The sequence below is a fragment of the Salvelinus alpinus genome, chromosome 7, assembly GCF_045679555.1.
Source record: "Salvelinus alpinus chromosome 7, SLU_Salpinus.1, whole genome shotgun sequence".
Lineage (NCBI taxonomy): Eukaryota > Metazoa > Chordata > Actinopteri > Salmoniformes > Salmonidae > Salvelinus > Salvelinus alpinus.
The window spans coordinates 26327605-26343314 of NC_092092.1; the positions used below are offsets into that span (position 1 = coordinate 26327605).

Here is a 15710-nt window from a genome sequence, read left to right on the forward strand (position 1 = left end):
GTAGATTGCTGAGGATTTATTTTTATTTAATCCATTTTAGAATAAGGCTGTAACGTAACAAAATATGGAAAAAGTCAAGGGGCCTGAATACTTTCCGAAGGCACTGTGTGTACTGTACAATGAGGCCTATTGAAGTTTTTAGGATGGTTTTCCTGTGCCTGAGACACAGGCAAATGTATACACACGCACACACACATACACAAATGTATTCACATGCACGACACTACCATATCTCAGCATCCCATCAATTTCATTGAAATAACGTGGAAACAATGTTGATTCAACCAGTGTGTGCCCAGTGGGATGTCTTGATCTCAATGACCTGACTTGCTTAGGCATCTTGAACAAGAGTCCAGAAATCAAAACAAATACTATTGAAGTAGGAAAATGGGAAAACATGACTAATGGCAATATCATGAATAAATGAATAACTAAATGTTTCTATTTTGAACAAAACACCATAGGAGCCATCTCTATATGAGCAGTAGACAGAGTATGAATAGGAGCCTGTGGTCATTTGCTTCTCCTGACCCTGCACAGAGCTGTGGGCATGGGCCAGTGATTTGTGTCTATGCTACATGCATCCCTTCAGATAATATGTCCCAAGGAAAAGTTTGACGCTGACCCAGTTCCCTACTTAGCAGAAATAACTGCAGTCATCAGAGATGTTGCCGCAAGAGAGAGAGTGAGCTTATCAACCTACTTCCACCTCTCTCATGCTCCATCCACGGCAGGAAGGGTATGTTTTCTTTTATGCATACAGCCTTCATCATCAGTTTTTTACTGCAGTTTGAATATTTAATTCTGAGTAGAACAAGAACTGATACTGTTCGAATTCTGAATGGCAAAGTAATGGATGTGCCTACCAACTATTACAACCTGCAAGCTCCCCCAGCACAATACAAAACAACTAGGCCATGCAAGGTTTATGGATTCATTTGGCCTTTTTCCTGCTCCCTTACTAAATAATCCTGTATATTTAGGGTATTTTGGTCTATTCAGCCCCAGACGAGTGGCTGTGTCACAGGATTACTGAGAGAGAGCAGGACAGGACTTATCCCTGATATAACTTGTCTATCTCTATCTGTTTGTTTATTGTATGTATGTATGTATGTATGTATGTATGTATGTATGTGTGTGTGTGTGTGTGTGTGTGTGTGTGTGTGTGTGTGTGTGTGTGTGTGTGTGTGTGTGTGTGTGTGTGTGTGTGTGTGTGTGTGTGTGTGTGTGTGTGTGTGTGTGTGTGTGTATGTGTGCTTTCATGCGCACATACGTTGGTACGCATGTGCTTGCTTGCCTGTGTTTGCTTTCTGTTGTTGTCCTCTCTGTTGATTTGGCCTCAAATTCAGGTCACAGTACATCCCTGCCTTCGCCACTGTGACATCACGCCAGTGGGACCCAAAAATCCTAACCTAATTAGGAGGAACCACATAACACCTTACATCAGTCTCAACATCCCAAATGGCACCCTATTCCCCAGTTGACTACTTTTGACCATGGCTCATAGGTCTCTGGTCAAGAGTAGTACACAAAATAAGGAATATTGTGCCATTTGGGGCGCATAATGGCCTTAGTTGGGGCAACTTCAACATACTGTGTGACCAGACTCACTTTTTTCAGTTTCACTATCATTGCCCATATTGATTTTTATAATGAAAAGACTGTAAAAGTCCTGTTTATAAACATGTTAGTATGTCTTTAGTATTGTTGGATTGATTGTTTTATTCAGTGTAACAATCTTGTCTTTCTTGATACAATGTAGGTCTAAACACTAGAATAATTTATAATTTCCAAAGACCAATGCACCGTCCCTTTTTATGTGACCTGCGCAGGGTTGCTAGGACAAGTGATGTCACAGGCGAGTAACAGCCAGTCCACAACGAAGGACAATCCTACAGTGGGGAAGAAGCTTCCATCAAAATCCGTCTCCATCCTGCTTCATTTCGGGAAAGATTATATTTTAAAAAGCAAGAACATAGTCTACACGTTCTAAGCTTTTGGCAATACCAATATCGTTGTGTTCTGAAAAAGACATAGGTATAAAAGGGATGGTGAAAGTTGGATTGTTACAGAAGGAATTTAATCATCTTCTATTATTCAGGGGAGGGGGGCGTCTGAATAAAGGAGTTTGTATACCAGCAAAGTAAGGTGATATTTGGGGTGGTTAGGTAACCAAAGAGGTCAAAAACACCAGGGTGGATTTTTCAAAACAACACATTCTGAAGATTGCTTCGTAAGAATAACATTGAACCATGGAATTAAGAGTGGGAAACCGATACAGGCTGGGAAGGAAAATTGGAAGTGGATCCTTTGGAGACATCTATTTAGGTGAGTAACGTTAATTAATAGCTACATTCTCAACAATATTAGCTACACAATAACGTTACCGTATGCTAGTTAGTTAGCGCTAGCTGCTGTACTAGTTACCAAACACCGTCACTAACCTGATAAACAAGCTTACCTTCGCAACATTACGTTGTACTTTAACCATGTTGCTTGGATTGTGAATAACATAAAACAAGCTGTCAATTCTCAGCACCTCTTGTCCCTTTGGCAAGCCAGTAACGTTAACTAGCTATATACAGTCAGTATGAGGAAATAACGTTAGAATAGCCACTAACCAGCTAACGTTAGCTAGTCAAATTGAGATGCCTCTATCCAAGCAAAGCCCATGACAGTTTCACAAAACTGCAGGACAGCTAAAGCCAAGCAGGTAACCAGCTAGGCCTAATTGTCATTATTAGTTCAGAGATGACTACCTACCTAGTCAATGTAATCTGGAAACGGCTTGATTGTTATTCATGTCTACTAAATGTTTGGTTTTCAAACAGCATAGGCATGCCCCTGCTGGATCATGGATGGCTTTTTTTTAAAGGCAGAGTTCACTTGACAGACATACTGAAGGACAAGTCACCCACCCCAACTGAGTTTGCCAGTATACATCCCATCTGTCAAATTTCAAGGGATGAAGGGCAGTTCGCTAGCTGCATTAGAGCTAGCCAAATATCCTGTTCTCAGCTCTGCCCTCCAGGCAGTGGCACTTGCCCACATTTTTAGAATGAAGCATGGTGAAGTTCTGACCTAGTTAACGTTACCCACAAGTGTACTGTCCTGTAGCTTCCATTTGTTTGCTGCGGTGGCTGTCTTAGAATTTAGGCACGCTACTATCAATGACAGTATTTCTGTCTAGTTTAAGGTAACATTGCTGTAATGCATTGTTGTGGCTAGTTTCAACCATTTGTCACTCAGTCTTGGCAGGGGTCAACTCCCCCTTAGCAGTTGTGTTGACTGTTGCTTGTGTGGTGTGTTTAGAGGCTGGGCACTCTGTTTTTTCCAGTGGTCCAGAATCATCAGTCAGAGGCCAACTGAAATTACATTCTGATATGTTATCATCACCTCCAGGGTTTAGCTTACACATACTTTTGTCACAAAGGTCACTGAACACTTCCTGTTTTTGCAAGAGTGAGTTTGAATCTTGTCATGCCATAACTGTAACTGTTGTCATAATGCTGGTATGCTTCGTGGAGTCATGTTTTCCTATGCGTAATAGGGAGGAGTATTCCTATGTTAAATGCTAAATGGGTTTTTACAGGGCCTCATAGAGTTTCTGAATTTGGTGTATGTCCTATCCTCATTGTATGCGTTTTCAGGTGACTGTAGGAATTCCTCTTGTTGAGTTGAAGCAGTAGCACAGTAGCACATCTTGTCCAGCTACAGGGTTCGACACAATTGTCCAGCTTCTTGGCACTACTGTAGCACATGGCAGTTAGTGTATACAGGCAGAAAGAGCTTATTGTTGATGTGGATGACATCAGCAAAGTTTCAAACAGCCATGTCGTTGTTTCACAAACCGTCTGTGTGTAACATGATATGGGAAAGTCAGATGTTTAACGCCTACTACTGCCCTATCTATGTCCTGTCTGTCTGTACTAGCCTGTCACGAGTCACAGCTCCAAACCCCATCCCGCCACCTCTTCCCCTTTTCTAAACAAATAGTTCTAAACCCCATGTAAGGCCAAAAGGCTGCTTGACTTGCTTCTCAGTTGCTTGTTGTTGGATGTTTTGTTTTGAAAGGATTGGGTCATTTGGATACTGACTGGAAACATTTTGTGGCAAATGTTATTCCCGTCTTTGAGTTGTTAAATGCACTGTTTGTGCATATTCGTGTTCAGAGACACTGACTGGGAAAAGTAGATGATTTCTATGTTCTTGCATGGCTGCAGTTATGGTCGATATATGAATTGTGTTGCACATGTATAAGTTATTAAACTTCTATAGTGCTTTTCATAGAATCTCAAAGCGCTTCAAGAACAACAAACAAGCAACATATGATGACGGGTCAACCAATAGAGGCCAAGTCAAGTATGCAGATGAGAAACCGCATGTCCAACTCCAATGTAGCTCAATGTTCCAACTCAACAGACATGAATCGTGTAGGGCTGAGTAGATGTTTTTAGAGGAGTAAACCTGCAATAAGAGTCGTGGTTTTAATAAGGTAATCCAGCCCACCCCACCCACCACTGCTCCAAACCACTAAGGATATGGCGTGGTTGTTTTCCTTTTGACACCCTAGCTGGATTGTATAACCAGGCCTAGAACATCTTTATCTCTCAAATCAAATCAAATCAAATTTTATTAGTCACATACACATGGTTAGCAGATGTTAATGCGAGTGTAGCGAAATGCTTGTGCTTCTAGTTCCGACAATGCAGTAATAACAACAAGTAATCTAACCTAACAATTCCACAACTACTACCTTATACACACAAGTGTAAAGGGATAAAGAATATGTACATAAAGATATATGAATGAGTGATGGTACAGAACGGCATAGGCAAGATGCAGTAGATGGTATAGAGTACGGTATATACATATGAGATGAGTACTGTAGGGTATGTAAACATAAAGTGGCATAGTTTAAAGTGGCTAGTGGTACATGTATTACATAAAGATGGCAAGATGCAGTAGATGATATAGAGTACAGTATATACATATACATATGAGATGGGTAATGTAGGGTATGTAAACATTATATTAAGTGCCATTGTTTAAAGTGGCTAGTGGTACATTTTTACATAATTTCCATCAATTCCCATTTTTAAAGTGGCTGGAGTTGAGTCAGTATGTTGGCAGCGGCCGCTAAATGTTAGTGGTGGCTGTTTAACAGTCTGATGGCCTTGAGATAGAAGCTGTTTTTCAGTCTCTCGGTCCCTGCTTTGATGCACCTGTACTGACCTCGCCTTCTGGATGATAGCGGGGTGAACAGGCAGTGGCTTGGGTGGTTGTTGTCCTTGATGATCTTTATGGCCTTCCTGTGACATCGGGTGGTGTAGGTGTCCTGGAGGGCAGGTAGTTTGCCCCCGGTGATGCGTTCTGCAGACCTCACTACCCTCTGGAGAGCCTTACGGTTGTGGGCGGAGCAGTTGCCGTACCAGGCGGTGATACAGCCCGACAGGATGCTCTCGATTGTGCATCTGTAGAAGTTTGTGAGTGCTTTTGGTGACAAGCCGAATTTCTTCAGCCTCCTGAGGTTGAAGAGGCGCTGCTGCGCCTTCTGCGCCTTCCTAGGCTGCCTGCCTCTTCATCAAGCCTAGAAAATATTGAAACATTAAAACATTCTGACACCAATAGAACTATGTTGCGTTCATATAGTTTGAAGTACACATGAAGTACAATTTGTTCAAATGTGTTTTAATTGCTAGAGCATACAGACTTGATTGCCAACTCTGTAGATAAAAAAAAAAAAAAAAAAAACACTGCATTTTATCAATGCACATGAAGTAATCCATGTTTTGGAAGGCTAAACCGTTATGAATGATGTCTGTCCCATGTGTCTAGTTCTTATCCATTGTAATAGGCTTTGTAATGGGACAGACAATATAATGTCAGCGAGGGGTGGATTTTCCCCTATCCTAGGTCACCTGTGTGTTTCTGCGTACTCCTCAGGTGTCAGTTTGGGGGGGGGGGGGGCACACACGCAGGTGTGTGGTGACCCGTCCTACACACACAGAGGGGAAGGGAAGCTCCAGTCAGCTGTATTTCCCTCTGCTCTGCTCTCCAGTGTGGACTAATGCATTCCCCTTTATGTAACCACATGTATGATTCATTCAACATGTTATTGTGTGTGCGTGCATGGAGGTGTTAAGTAAAGTGCTTTTCAGGAAATGGTCTGAGTCACACATGGACTGTAAGCCTACTTTTGAAATGAAATGGCAGATATGAAAAGCTCCCGTTTCCCTCTACTAACACACAGCGCATCAAATGTGCACATCTTCAATGCATTTAAAAAAAAACTCATATTGCCCTTTTTTTCCACTTTGTATGAAAAGGGCCTTTTGCAAGCAGCGCAAAGAGAGGTAGGCCCAGTACTAAAGTGTTTTACATTGTAACTCTTCAAGCTGAGTCTTATGTAACACCTTGGACCATTTTTCACATATTAAACATAATTTCATGTTCCTGGGTAATGTTCCTCTATAGTCTCTGCTCTGCTGGCCCTCTATAGCTGCTCGAATCACTCTGAATTCATGTTTTCACTGTTGCTGGGCAGGGTCAACACAAATGACCACAGCCACAAAGTCATAATAATGGGTATTTCTACAATTTATCTTCTTAAAATCTGATTTTAACCTTAACCACACTGCTAACATCATGCCTAACTTTAAATTAAGACCAGAAAGCTAATTTCTGTTTATATTGATTTGTACAATATTGCCCATTTGGATTTTTTGTCTCTGGTAACTAGTGACAACCACTGTGCAGGGAGGGATGGGCCCCGACTCACTCTCTACTCCCCTTCCCTGGTCTGTTGTCCCTTGTCTGTGCTCTTGTAGAATAATGGTTGAGGGGTGGAGATTATGTAGTTAATTATTCCTTGCCCACGAACATTCGACCACCCATCAGAGATGATTGCAATACAGTCTGCTTTCTCTATGATTTGCTTGAACTCGGTTGAACTTTGCATCCAGCAAATTAGTAGATAAAGCCTGTCTGGTTGGAGGGGTGTATGCTGGGAGGAGAATATTCAGAAATCTCTTCCAATACACATTGCCTGTGAGCATCAGAGGTGACCCAGTTGCATGCTCGAGCAAGACATTCATCAGCAATTCTCTGACTATGTTCCTCCATTGAGTCAAAAAAACATGAGCTGTTGCTATCGATAAGGTGTCTGATTCATCATTTTCACCTCGAATAGAAGTAGAGGGACTTGTCAGAGGTTGTGAGTGCTGAGGGAACTTTATGCACTTGGCCAGATGATTCTGCATCTTTGTTGCATTCTTCACATATGATTTGGCACAGTATTTGCAAATGTACACAGCTTCTACATTAGCTGCAGTGAAATGTCTCCACACATCAGATAGTGCTCGGGGCATTTTCCTGTAATGATTGGGGAAAAAATTGCAAAGAAAACCCAAATATACAATTCCATGTACAGATAAATAGTTAAGCAGTTAGATTAAACAACTCCTTTGTAAGATTTCGTTGCTTTTTAAATGAAATATGTATGGAAACAGGTGAATTAACACTCCTCAGTTAGCAGGCTCAAGCAAGCTAAAACCCACATGGTAGCAAAAACTAACTAGCAGAATTTAACAAGTTAGAAATGATTTAAACACACTTTGCTGTAGGCTACTATTTACTAGTTAACAAAAAATGATGTATGTCATATAAAATATGTTCACCCCACAATACGTTTTGTAATCAAAACTTACCAGAAAGCATGTAGTCCTTGGCTCAGATAGTGTAGTAGTGTGGGCTCAATAGCATATCATTAGTGTGCAAGATCTTGAGAATCAGCTGTACATGTGATGGAAGAATGTACTGTGCATGCAGAGGGTTGCAATTCCATTGAATTGGGGATAGTTTAACCAAAATATGCCACAAGAATTTCTTTGTGTGTATCCCACAAAAAGGTTCACTGTTATAAGCTAACTTTTTCAATGAATTTCAGCTAAATTCCCGGGCTTAACTTCCCATGGAAAATTTTGGGAAATTTACCGGAAAGTTTCCGACCCTTTGCAACCCTAGTCTGAATACTTTTGAATGCACTGTGTATCCCCCGTCTGTGCTGCAATGCTCAGTCAGCAGGGACATGCACATCACAAGGGCCCAGAGTTTCCCCTCCCTTCGTGGTCAGGAAAAAAACATCCAGGCCATAAACATTTCTAAGCATAAATCATGCTCTGTGAACCAAAATCAGTAAAACCAGTCTCTATTCATCTCCATACATTTTTTATCGATAGTCCTTCTCTTTGTCCCCCAGGCACAGACATCTCAGTGGGAGAGGAGGTGGCCATCAAGCTGGAATGTGTGAAGACCAAGCACCCACAGCTCCACATCGAGAGCAAGATCTACAAGATGATGCAGGGAGGAGGTGAGACCTGGGTCTAAACCATAATACATGGGCCAGACCTTGCTGTGGGCTATCAGTCCTGGTCTATCTCTCCTCTTCTACCCTCTCCATTGCTGTCGTGCTCCCCCCACCCCAACTTCCCCCATGTTAATGTGGTTTTCACATCGCTGGACAAGGAGGCAGGCAGTCATCCACATGAGTCAGTCAGTCCAGTCATGCCAGCCAGCAGCCTGAGAGAGTGGACTCAGTGGAACCTGTCATCCGATCACAGAGCCAGAGAAACACCACACAGGAAATCACATTAAACCCAATATAGAATGGGATTTAAGTGAACTAGAGATGGGTTTAAAAACAGATTAACTGACCATGATTAAGTTGAAGTCATCAGTTGCTTTCCCACTTCTAACCTCCCATGTGTGTTTCTTCCCTTACAGTGGGCATCCCTACAATAAAGTGGTGTGGAGCAGAGGGAGACTACAACGTGATGGTGATGGAGCTGCTAGGCCCCAGTCTGGAGGATCTGTTCAACTTCTGCTCCCGCAAGTTCAGCCTCAAGACTGTCCTGCTGCTGGCTGACCAGATGGTGAGACACAACTGACGGAGCTGGTGTTCACCAACAGCATTAAATACTCAGCTCTTATGCTGGCTATTAGGGCCACTTGTATCTTCTGAAGTTATGACCACTATATGCTATGAAATTTGCTTGCATGTTCGCTAGCTATTATTTGTTAGCAAATTAGAAGCGCAAAGTAAAGCTCTCCAGGAGGAGTAGTGTTCACTCCTGCTCTTATGTATGTGAAAAAAAACTTTTATTTTTCAGATCAGTCGTATTGAGTACATCCACTCTAAGAACTTCATCCACAGAGATGTGAAGCCTGACAACTTCCTGATGGGCCTGGGCAAGAAGGGCAACCTGGTGTACATCATTGACTTTGGCCTGGCCAAGAAGTACCGCGACGCCCGCACACACCAGCACATCCCCTACCGTGAGAACAAGAACCTGACCGGCACGGCACGCTATGCATCCATCAACACACATCTGGGGATAGGTAGGTTACACACACACACCTGGACATTGATCCACACACTATTCAAACAGGGCCAGTGTGTGACTTTCTCCCTCCCTCTCTCTACAGAGCAGTCTCGTCGTGATGACCTGGAGTCTCTGGGTTACGTCCTGATGTACTTCAACCTGGGCTCTCTGCCCTGGCAGGGCCTCAAGGCCGCCACCAAGAGGCAGAAGTACGAACGCATCAGCGAGAAGAAGATGTCCACCCCTATCGAGGTGCTCTGCAAGGGATACCCCTGTAAGTAGTCTGATTTATCATTCCTGGTTTTAGCATAGTTGATTTGGACAAACACACTCCTACTCTGTGCTTAGGTATGGATATCTATGACAGTGTAGGATTGTCTTTGTTCATTTGATTGTCTGTAATGTTCCTGCACTTCTTCAGAGGCCATGCTGTGACCCTGTAAAGTAAAATGTGAAAGAATTTCCCCACAGGATGATAATAAAGGATTCTAACACTTTTCTCCCTCCTCACAGCGGAGTTCTCCACCTACCTGAACTTCTGTCGCTCTCTGCGGTTCGATGACAAGCCGGACTACTCGTACCTGAGACAGCTGTTCAGAAACCTGTTCCACAGACAGGGCTTCTCCTACGACTACGTCTTTGACTGGAACATGCTCAAGTTTGTGAGTACTGCCTCTATTCATTGTTAATTAACAATCTATTAAACATATACTGTTTTTATTGCACATCTTAATAAGCCTCTTAACCATTAGCCAATGGTACCTCAGTGGCAGTTTTCTGATCTAGTCTCCATTTCTACCCCTCTGACTGCCCCTAATTCCAAGGGGGCCAACCGTGCAGCGGAGGAGGCGGAGCGGGAGCGGAGGGACAGAGAGGATAGGCTGAGACACGGCAGAAACCCTGGGGCCAGGGGACTCCCAGCCGCCTCAGGACGACCCCGAGGAACACAGGATCCGGCGCCGCCTACACCCCTCACACCCACCTCACACACAGGTTAGTGTCTCTCTCTCTCTCACACACTTTGATGTATGGTTTACATAATAATGTGATTGTCTCTTGTCATGGTCAGGAAGTATTTGTTTCTCCTGTCTCTTTCTCTCTCCTCTAGCCAACATGTCTCCACGACCGGCGTCCGGTATGGAACGGGAGAGAAAAGTGAGCATGCGGCTTCACCGGGGAGCTCCCGTTAACGTCTCCTCGTCCGACCTGACGGGACACCAGGACACCTCTCGCATGTCCACCTCACAGGTACAAGCTCGTCCCATCCCCAGACGCACCCCCTCGGCCCTCACCAGAACATTCCTGACCTCATACGACCACCGCCCATCATGACCCACCCCTCCAGAGGAATATGCAGAACAGAACCAATAAAGTTGTCTATAGTCAAAACCTAAACAGGAATGTCTCTTGACTTTGGATCTCAATAAGGAGTAGCTAGCTGTAAGTCTAGGAGTGCATCAATAAGGCCTGGCTTGCATCAACATGATTCAAGACATCAATAAACATGAAGATGTTTATTGGAGGGAGGCACTTCAACTAGCTAAGTAAAGGCCCCTGGCTTTAGTCTGCTAAACAAGACTAAAGGACAAGATGCAGGGAAGGAAATTCACCCCAGGATTGAGGGTACTGAAGAGGACACTATAACGAAATAGCCCCTCCTTAGGCAACATCACCCTATTCTCCTTGGCGATCTCTTTACATTTCCACCAGGTGATCATGGGAGTTGTAGTTTTTATCTCCCACACATTGGTGTGTTATAGTAAGCATGCCATACTACAGACCCAGATCCAGTTGTCTGACTTGACCTATGGCCTTCTCTCTCCCTCCCCTAACCTCAGAATAGCATTCCCTTCGACAATCACGCCAACTAGATGCTCGCCATATCCTTGTGTGATGGCCCGATGGCCACACTGGGTGAGTCCCGCTGAGGCTGGCGCTGGGTCCTAAAGCACCAGGGATGCACACCTCCAGTCCTAATGGGAAGTACTGTCTGTCTGCAGGCTCTCGTTCCTCTCTGATGTACGTTATGAAAGGGAGTTGAGACAAGTAGCTTCAATGTTAACAGCTGATGACAAAAGGAACTACTTTTTGTTAGTCAGCTGGCCAGCCTACTCCCTTTCATAGCGTATTGATCATTCAATGAGCCTGACTGGCCAGGTCCTATTGGACCAGATGCCTCAGTTATTCTGATGCATCTGACACTGTCTCCCTTGAGAACTGGAGCGGTGCATTCCAACCTTGTGATAACAAACCCACGTGTGGAACCAGTGTTTCTGCTATTTCTGGCTGTTACCCTACCTAGCTCTGTGACCTATCCTCAGCACAGTGCTTGTGACTTGTTGCAGTGGTTGGACTGTGGTGATGCCTGTCTGACATTCTCCAGCATGTGACTGCATTGGTTCCTATCCTGCTCCTAACTCCCCAGTCTTACCTATAGGAGGGGTGGGTGCGTGTGTCCTTCAAACCCTTGTCTCCCTTGGCTTTTACCACTGCTCAATGCTGCATGGTTTTTCATAGGTCTCTGGAAATTATCACCAAGCTAAAGATTTGCTATGTCTGAAAGCATATACTGCATTTTATTTTCTGGTTCTGATGAGTGAATGACACACCAGACTGAGGCCATGTGGCCCATCGCTGCTTGCCTTCATCTCTCACGCTATGTATCACCCTCAGCATATCTTCTGCACTACATGGAAATACTGCTGTTTCTGCTGAGCAATGTGACAATATTAATCTATTGTCATGCCTTCATGCATGATATGGTTTTGAAACTTCTGATGTTTCACGTCTGGTATTTTTATTTAAATTTAAGTGCAGTGTTGTGTAGATGAAATTGAGTAATAATGTAAGTATAGTTCAGTATATTTAATGATAAGATGGAGATTGCATGCAGAGAAGCGAGAGTAGAGATCCCCGCCTGCTGTAAAGGTATGTGAGTATAAAAGTTGACCCCTCCCCTCTCTCTTCTCCCCTCAGTTGGTGTCTGGCATGATTCCTGGTGGCCTCCACTCTGCAGCGCCTCGATGAGACAAGACCCAAAATGCCACTGGCACAGCAGAGGACTGCGCCAAGCCTGGCTCAACCAATCGGCAGCCAGCTCGCTAACTACTACAGAAACCATCGGAAGACCACCTCTCTCCTGACCTGGCAGTGTCTGGTTGTTCCTTTCTTTCACACTAGTTATCTTGTTCCTTGCCCACTCGGTCTCTCTCTCCCTCTATGCTCCCTTTCTCTACTCTCTCCTGAACACTTACAATTGTTTTGATAAAGAAACTTAGAAATAAGTACCACATCTGTGACCTCTTTTCCCAGAGACATTTTCCATGCCTGTGCAGAGACTGTGGTCTTCGCTGTGATGGCGATCTAACAGAGTTCTTTTAAGACTGAAACGACAACCGTTATTGCCGTGGGTACTACTCCTCATCCATGGCACGTTGTCAATAAAGACACTCATTTCTACTCCCACTGTACATTACTACATAATAAATCTGATATGAAAAGAGCTGATCCAAGATTGCGGCTCTGTTTTAAATGGGTCGTTTTGGGTGTACTGCTTTTCATTTGTACTTATTTACAGATCTGTTTTCTCTGACCACTAGCTGGTTTTCTATTGTTTTCACTGCTCTGGTCTGTAACTCTAAAGCCATTTGTAGTACATACTATTTGCATGTTTTAACACTCAGCCTCCCTTTGAACTGCTAATGTGTAGGGTTTCAACTCTAAATCACATCTGAAATTCTCATCTGTATTTCTAGATGGGGTTTTATGGTCAAAGTTGCTCAAGTTGTATATGTATAGGAGGGCCCCGTAAAGGTTTCCTCTTCTCCCCAACCAAGACAGTCTCTCATGGACTACTGTACAGATCTACATGCTCATTTCCTGTTATTTGTAATATTTCTAAGCTGTGAAATACATGTAATATAGATGTTTACTTTTTGAGGTGAATTTGGGTTGGGTTTCTTACATTGGGTCTGCTCAAAAGTGTGACATCACTGTCCTATAATCGGTCTGGTTCGGTCCAGTTTTGGGCTGTCATAATCATTGTCCGTGCCCAGGCTTTTGCTGTGTCTGTCCAAAAAGATGAAGTGCAGGATCGTTTTAGTTGGAGTGCCTCAAATTCACAAAAATTGAGAGCACTCGCACAGAGAGACTTAAGTGTCAGTTTAAAATAGCAGCCATTTAACAATGATTTTGTTTTATTGATTGTGAACTGACATTTTTATATTTTCTTATTGGCTCCATGATGTGAACACTGGTGTTATTTGTACATGTTTTGAGAAATTAAATGGTTCTGCACTGATGTGGCTACAAGCAGGGGCAAGTGCACTTAACTAAACATCTGTGTTTACTTTGTCTATCTCCTGATAATGAACCGATTGACACTTCTCTTGGGTGGGCTATGGTCTTTGACGTTCAACTCAATGGTCGCGTGACCCTGTTCAGACGTTGCATGCATCAACCAATGATTGTGTGCCACATCGACTGCTGTCGGGCATGAGATCGCTATAACGTGGTTAGCTGATACGTTAAATACCTATCCATGCTTTGTAAGATCTGACATGCGTTAGCAACACCTGGGCAGAGTAACGCGCCAAATCTCTTTACTGGTCTTCAGCAAAGAGTGTGGAGCAAGAGTTTGGGATATTCAACTCAACCTCAGTCAGCAAAATGTGTATTTTTGGTTCACCCCTATAGAACCATTTTAATGCAGGCCTGATTCCTGACTAATCATTTTATCCTATGGTTTGACCCATGGGCAGTTTGGTCAATCACTGACTCACCCTTCTATGTGTAATTAACTAAGCTACCAGCTCTGAAAGAATATTACTTTATCTCTCATTTGTATTTGCCACTGTATTTGTGTACTTTAAAAACTGTAAATAAATGAAGTACTTGTACCCTGTGTGCTTTCATTTTCAAACGTAGAAAGAAAAGGTATATATAGTTTATATATTTGATGTCTTAACCTGTGTGCAGACTACCACTAGATGCGCACACTGCAATTGCCCTACGCTGGACACCTGAGGGGAAGAGACCTAACCTATGGAACCCTAACCAAGAAGGCCGCAGACCGGAAGCAGTAGGGCTTTCTTGTGGATGCCTCAAGACACAAAGAGGATTTAATAAATTAGTAAATGTCTATCACCCTATATTTGAGATGATCTAGATCAGGGGTATTGCTCTGTTTTACCTGACACCTTTTGTCTTAGGTCTAAATGAGTCCTTGATTAGAGGGGAAGAATGAGGGAAAAAAAGATTTTCATTATCATACTAAAATACAAACCATCCCTGTGTTGGCCAAAAGAGTGTGAGAAAGGGTTGTGTTACGCCCAAAGACCCTTAGAGGGCGTTATTAGACAGCCTTGAACGCTCTCGAGGGGTATACTACAATGCAGAATCAATGACTTAGCCAGCTAACTTTGATAAACAACCAGAAATAAACACTTGATTTTCCTGCTTCGTTAAGAAAGCTAAACATGTGTTCGGTTGTTGAGTCAATTAAGCCGTGCCCATTTCAAGCTTATCTTTCAAAAAATTCAAAAGTTAGCTGGCTAACTTCTTGGTCTTGCTTTGTAGTACACCCCTCAGATGCTGTACCTCAGCAAAAAAAAACATGATTCAGTCAACTGAGATACACTACCAATTGTGTTAATAATGGTTCTCAATCCCATTTGAAGTGATTAAGGGCCGTTATTTATTTGGCACAGCTCTACCACCAATACACTGCCCCCAGCTAGGGTTCTGTACAACACAAATCTTGCCTAAGATGATTGGAGAGTTGGCCTAACTAACATGTATGTGTGTTTTATAACATACCCATTATAGCATTTGAAGAGTCAACCACTATTCAAGCACTTTCTCAAAATAATATATTTATTAGGTTGGCATAGCAACACGTCAGGAAACTAACTACACAGTATCTCAGAAAAATAGGTATTGAATAAATCCGCAAGTTTTACAATCAACAAATACCCAGCAGAGGGTGCTCATGGACACGATTGTGTATTTGAGGTTTTGTGTCTGTTTTTCTAGAATTCATAAATACAAAGATCTCACACAGACAGGCAGAACAAGATACAAACAGAGCAGAGGTTAGGACAATACTGACTACACACAGTTTTACAAGTGCAAAGCGAACCTTTGTAGAGCAGAGCAATGTGTGTTTGGCTGGGATAAGTGGTAAACTTGTCATCAAGTGACTTCATTGTAATAGACAATTCAACAGCTGACAAAAATATCAAAATACTAAACTCAGCAAAAAAAGAAAAGAAACGTCCCTTTTTCAGGACCCTGTCTTTCAAAGATAATTCGTAAAAATCTAAATAA

The 15710-nt window shown here is 42.9% G+C and overlaps 1 protein-coding gene across 5 annotated transcripts; it reads left to right on the plus strand.

The window, feature by feature from the left end:
* The first annotated feature begins 1877 nt into the window (after positions 1-1877).
* Positions 1878-12885, plus strand: LOC139580673 (casein kinase I-like). Of its 5 annotated transcripts, none has more exons than XM_071409567.1 (10): positions 1878-2328; positions 8261-8371; positions 8785-8933; positions 9171-9399; positions 9487-9657; positions 9897-10045; positions 10190-10376; positions 10492-10631; positions 11222-11297; positions 12360-12885. In XM_071409567.1, exons 1-9 carry the CDS (start codon positions 2253-2255, stop codon positions 11252-11254), a joined length of 1245 nt encoding a protein of 414 aa, XP_071265668.1. In that variant the 5' UTR covers positions 1878-2252; the 3' UTR covers positions 11255-11297; positions 12360-12885. The 5 variants fall into 5 exon arrangements, with proteins under 5 accessions (XP_071265668.1, XP_071265670.1, XP_071265667.1 ...); XM_071409569.1 differs by having other exon boundaries at positions 10208-10376; XM_071409566.1 differs by having other exon boundaries at positions 11227-11297; positions 12360-12498.
* Positions 12886-15710: the final 2825 nt, after the last annotated feature.